General features: G+C 51.8%; 1 protein-coding gene across 2 annotated transcripts in view; it reads right to left on the reverse strand.

The window, feature by feature from the left end:
* Positions 1–4,583, reverse strand: part of RIMS1 (regulating synaptic membrane exocytosis 1) — a 447,505-nt gene extending 442,922 nt beyond the window's left edge. For both annotated transcript variants that reach the window (XM_072965473.1, XM_072965472.1), the window contains exon 1: positions 4,203–4,583. In XM_072965473.1, coding sequence (XP_072821574.1) covers positions 4,203–4,366 — 164 coding nt within the window. In that variant the 5' untranslated portion in view covers positions 4,367–4,583. The remainder of the gene's footprint in view (positions 1–4,202) is intronic.
* Between the last annotated feature and the right edge of the window lie 1,417 nt (positions 4,584–6,000).

The following is a 6,000-nucleotide window of genomic DNA, read 5'->3' on the forward strand; positions in this document are numbered from 1 at the left end:
CCAGAGTCAATATTCTTTATAAATCAATCCACACCATGAATTGTAGGATTTGTATGAAAAATAAAACCTCACAGATTTCTGATTTAATTTTCTTGCCCACATCTCTGCAATTTAAAGGGTGGCACTTAAACCAGAAACCCCAAACGCCTTGACACAAAGTTAATGGTCTTTCCATTATGGTCTTTATGATCTTCGAACTGGAGATGATTCCCCTGCCCTCAGCCCACTGTAAAAGTCTGTGAAGAGTGTGGGTGGAACTCCAGACCCTCCCATCACCAGCATCTGCTCTTCTGAGTCAGCCTAACCACTTTTCTGAAACTAAGGAAGGAACAGACATTAATTTAAGGAGAAGGTAGAGGAAATACATGACTTTCGTGGGTGGAAGGACAGCGTAGCTTGTGTGAAAGCACTTGGACTTAGAGGAAAAGATCTGAGCTTAAATCCCCACTGGGCCACGTTATATGATTCAGCTTAAGGAATTACGAGGACTCTCTGAGTGCAGGGTGAGGATTTGCAGATTATATGACCTGACTTACCTTCTGCACAAGCTATTGTGAGCACCCAAGGACACATATATTGAATGTGAACAGAGTTCAGCTGTTTGGCATTTGATTCAATAACCACTTAGAATAACAGCCAGCATGAGGTAAATGCTCAATAAATGTTAGTACTTTTATTAAATATTCCAATATGGTGCTCAATTCCCATCTTCAAGCCATCTCTTTCACTCTCTACTTCTATTTTTTTTCTCTTCTCTTACTATTCTGTAACTCCCTTCTCTATGAAGCTTTTATAAGAAAAAGAAATAAGATTGTCGATCTAATGAAATCTTCTCTGATTTAGGTCCCGGATAATGCAGTTTGCAACCCATGTAATATATCGGCTTATGGTGTCTGGTGACAGTTACTTGAAGGAGTATTCATTGAGGAAGTTAGGTTTCAAAAAACTTTCAGAATGCACACGCACACCCACACACACCTGCATGCAGCCCTCCAAACCCTACTGAGATTTAAGAAAAACTTTTTATTTGTAACATAATTAAACCGACCATTAGAAATTATTTGCAGGACTCAACTATTTCTACTTAGACAGCAATGGCATTTAAAATTAATGCACTTTGCCAACAAAATGAATTGCTTTTATAAGAAAGTACTTACAATTTCAAGTATTTTTTTCCTGAAATCTTGAGGTGAAAGTAACTTCATTATTCTTTTCCATTGATACATATTTAAAGACACGATCAAGACCAAATTCAAGGAGAAATATATGTTCAAGGCTGATGAAACTGTACAAATACGTTTTCACTGATATTTTATAATGTTTCTTTGGCGTATTCACCCATCAGTTTTCTCTCTGCTCTCTGTTTTCTACATTGTAAACAGAGAGAGGGCATACACAATGGGTAGCGCAAGGTGATAATTCTGCAATAATGACAACAGTGAATTTGAAGTCTAAGTGCCCTGTTACCAGAACTTCAGCTTTGCAGGGCCTGTTGGGAAAGTCATTTCTCAGATATGCGATAGGATGGACCACACTTTACCACAAAAACTTATCTCTGCTTAAACAGATAGTCCACAGCCTGTGAAAAGCCTCCTTTTTTCCAATCTATTTTTATGCAAAGTGTAGAAGAGGCCACAACCTATGCCCTATGACTAGGTGTCATTAAGATCCCAGGTATAAATGTCTCCTGAGAAAGCTCAATGATCTTTTAGTTTATAAGACATAAAACGGAAAAAAAAAAAAAGTCCAGCTCTGTTCCACTCACTGCGGACAACATGACAAGCCAACATGGCAGCAAACTGGGATACCAAAACATCACTAATCTGCCACTGCACACAGGCCAAGATATTAGCAGAGGAGGCAGGTTGAGAAAGTTAGGGGCAGAGGCCTGGGATGATGGAGGCCTGTTGTGTGAGGGCATCGCCCACTGTGATATTCTGTGAATGCTTGCAATAAAGGAACCCCATTCACAGGCTGGGGAGGGCGGTCACAGGAACAGCAGTGGGAAAGAGGTCTTAGATGGTAGATGGGAACAGTTGGACAGTGTTTTCTTTCCTTTCCTTTTTTTTTTTTTTTTTTTGATCCATCTAAGCTCATACCATCCAATCGCTGCTGTCCTGAGGCAGCTAACAGGTCTGGGATTCTGTCCTAGAACTCACCCTCCTCGCTGAAGAGCCCTCCCTCCCCACAAGCCCTGAGACAGACAACGGAGAGGTGTGATGGCCCCGGTGTGCACTGTGCCTTCCCTTCTAGGTTGGACCCTGTCAGGCAGCAGCCCGTGTTTTCCACCGGCTGCTAGAGGCCCCGTCCACCTGCTGTCTGCAGCCGACACCACAAGGAACGGGAGCCAACCTGTGAATCCCTGGCCAGCTGAAGAGGTGTCCTGGACAGGCAGCAGGGGCTGGAACCCGTGCGGACAGACGGACTGACAACCAGACAGACAGACAGCAGCACCAGCAGACACCAGCCATAACTTCCAGGCTCAGAAGAGGGGAAGCCTGTCACGCCAGGGACACTGCTCTGCCAGGGCTGGGCAGCAGGTTCGCCAGGGCTCTGCGCCCTCCAGTCGGCGGGCTGAGAGTCTTGGTTTTTTTGGACAAGAAGGAGCGGAGAATTCAGAAACCTGCTGCTTTCTATAGAACCAGATCAGCTCTGGCCTTCTAAGTTCCCAGCCCCTGTCGGAGTCTACGATAAAAGGGCAGGGATGACTAGATCTCTATGCTTGTGCTGTGACCTGGCCCCCACATCTCTCCCTCAATACGCCCGGCTCCCATCTGGGTGGCAGCTGCACTGGGGGAAACCCAGCAGTCTGGGGATGCAGCCTCCCTCCACCCCTCTCCTGAGCAGCTCTGCTGCGTGGAGGGGAAGCGGAAGAAACCTTCCCTTCCTTGGCAGCATCCTCTCTCCAGGAGGCGCTCCTAGGGGGCGGGGTGTGCTCTGGGCGGGGGGGCCACACCTTGGCTGCCCCTTCTTTGCGCTCAGCTGACTCCAGATGCAACAGGTCCCCTCTGGCCCTTCACACTGATCTTCTGCCCCCAGATACACCTTCTGGCTTGAATGGAGGTGGGGGGCATCCCCAGGAATCAGTCCCAAATTGGGGTCTCTCAATTCCCTTACCCCCAGGATAAAAACTTTCCAGACTACAGGGAGAGCTCTCAAGGGAAGGCGGGGCTGAAGTCCCCTCCCGGTCCACCCTAGGGTGATGGGAAGGAGGTGCTGGATGCCAGCACTTTGTAAGCGGGTTTTGCCTCACACTCAGATAAGCAGCAGCACGAGGAGGGTCACACATACCTGTACCATCGGCAGTTGGCCCCATCCCCTCCCAGACCCAGGAAGACGGGGTCCTGCACAGAGCTTCCCTGAAGGGCTGATGGGCTTTAAAGAAGGGGGGATGTGTGCAAATATTCAGCTCCCTATGGGACCGCTTCCCCCAGGAAATGAACAAGCCCCAGAAGCCAGTAAAGAGGAACCTCTATTTTATTCAGGCCAGAGTCCCCATCAGCTTCTCCCATTATTAAAAACTTTACGCGGCCCACGGCATCTTATGTGGGGAAGAAACTGTGTCTTCACACAGGTATTCTGTGTGGAAGACTGTGAATCAGAGGTTAAAGAGAAGCCAGGGAGGCAGGTTACCAAAGAGGGCAGATGCCCCCCAAAAGAACCAATCTTGATCTAGGAGATGAATGAGTAGCAAAACCAACAGTCCAAATAAGCTTTTTTCTTAGGTGGGTACTGGCACCCTTCGCGGGGGTAACCCCAACCTGCTCAACAACTCCAAGGGAAGAAGAGGAGCGTTCTCAGGGCTCTCCATCCCACCTCCCCTTCCTTCCGCCCAGCCCCTGCCCCTCACCTGCTCCCACTCCAGGGCCCTGCCTTCCACTTGGGTGGAACCGGCTCTCCTCAGCCTCTGCATATCCCACCCCCGGGGGCCCCGTGCACCCAGTCTCCCCTGAGCCTCAGTCTCCAGCCATCCTCTCCACGCTCCTCGGCTCAGGGCTCGGCTCGGCGGCATCCCCTCCTTCCACCTGGCCCCTGACCCTCCTCCGGTCCCAGCCCCGCGCCCCGGCCCCCGGGCGGGCGTCTCCGCCCGCACCCCTGCACCCTGGCCCGCCCCTCCCCCACGCTCAGCCCGGAGGATGGGGCGAGCCAGCTGGGAATGCACCGATGGAGGATGGAGGCACGGCCGGCCGGGGCGGGCTTACTTGAGCATGGCTTCTTCTTTTTCCTCCTCCTCCTTCTGCCGGTCCATCACTGCCATGATGATGCTCCTCTCCTCCTCGGTCAGGTGGCTCAGGTCGGGCAGCTCGGGCATGGGGGGAGGCACCGTGGGTGGGCGAGGACCGCGAGGCCCCACGGCCGAAGACATCTTCGTGGCCTGCCAGCCCCTCGCTGGCCCTCGGGCTCGGGCTCACCTCTCGGGTCCACGCCCGGCAGCTGCGCCCCCGCTTCCCGTCACAGCGCAGCCCTCCCGGAGGCGGCGGCGGCGGCGGCGGCGGGGGAGCCGGGGAGAGCGCCAGCCCGGGCTCGCATGGTGCTTCGCCTCCACCCAGCCCCGGATGCGATGCTGCCTTTGTTTTGGCGGCCCCGGCGAGGCTCGGGCGGCCCAGCAGCCTCCCGCAGCCTAGCCTCGGCCGGCGGGGGCGGGCGGGCGGGGGGAGCGGGCTCGCGGGCCGGGGGCGGGGCCGGGGCCGCTTGGCCACCGAGGCTGCTCCGGGGCTGGCGAGGGCGAGGTGGGGTGGCGGTGAGGCGGAGTCTCCGCGGCTCCCTCCCGGGTGATGCCGCGGCTCTCGCAGACACAGCCGCCAGCACCCAGCCCCGGAGCCGCTCCGCCCACGGGCACCCACCCGCCCCCTCCCCGGGTCCCAGCCCCGCGCGCCCGGCCGCTCCCCCCGCGCTCGCCGACGTGCGCGCCACATCGCTCCGGCCCAGGGTACCCCTCACCCGTGAGTCATCCTCCCTCTCCCGCTGCCTCGTCTCCGGCAGGCATTCTCCCCAGCCCTGCTTTTCCCTGGGATGCATTAATCATCATCATCATCCTCGCGACCATCTTCATCCTGGAGCAGTCATATTATGTGAGCGCCCACAGTGTTCTGAATAGGAAGAAACACCCGCTGCAAGCATTTTTTTCCCTCCCTTCTACCACATCTTTCTCATTTACTAGTCGAGTGTTCATAGGCACCACGGTGTGATTTTTAAGATAAATTTGATACACACACCCCTCCAACAGCCCAGATTTTCTAGGTTCATTGCATGCAGTGCTTTTCTTGACCCATTCTCAGTAGAGCTGTTCTGCAATTTATCCGAATCGCACCCCCTCCCCGATGCCCCACGCCAAGGCAACTCTTTAATTTGTCCTTTTAGGCTCTAGGTAGCCCGTTCCATCGCATAACCGCACTTCGCTGGTGCTTGCAAATGGATTATCTACTCTAATTCCTCTAATGATGCTCACTGTCGTCACGTACTCACTTCTTTGCTTCTGTAGGTACTTCTCAAGAAACACCGATCCCAGATAAGAAAAACATCCCAGCTCAGCCTATTGTAAGAAGCTTCTGCTCAATGCCCGGCCCAATGATAAGCATTAAGGATGAGCTTCTCTTGTTGATAAAGGCAAAATTAAACAGTGATTTCAAAATAGTTAATGTTACTATTTGAACCTGGAGACTGAATTTTGTTAAGATATTTATAAAAGAATCAATAGAAGAGTTCAAGCTGAACAATTTTTCTTAGCAATGGTGATGGGAGAATTGATAGGTTACTCTCCTGCAGAATCCTTTCTATAATTCCAGAAGGGACCTAGCACTAATATTTTTTTTTCCTCCAAGTGTAACTTTGTTAATAGAGAAGAAGATGAGGATATTTACAAATCCTAAAAAATCCTAAAATCTTCAACTTTAAAAAAACGTTAGAGTTTAATGACTTGATCTCCCACTGAATGCAAGTGTTGCTTTACATGGACACACCCATTTGGATAATCTCAGTAATAATCTCACTACCTCTTAA

Source organism: Vicugna pacos, chromosome 8, assembly GCF_048564905.1.
Source record: "Vicugna pacos chromosome 8, VicPac4, whole genome shotgun sequence".
In the NCBI taxonomy this organism is placed as follows: domain Eukaryota; kingdom Metazoa; phylum Chordata; class Mammalia; order Artiodactyla; family Camelidae; genus Vicugna; species Vicugna pacos.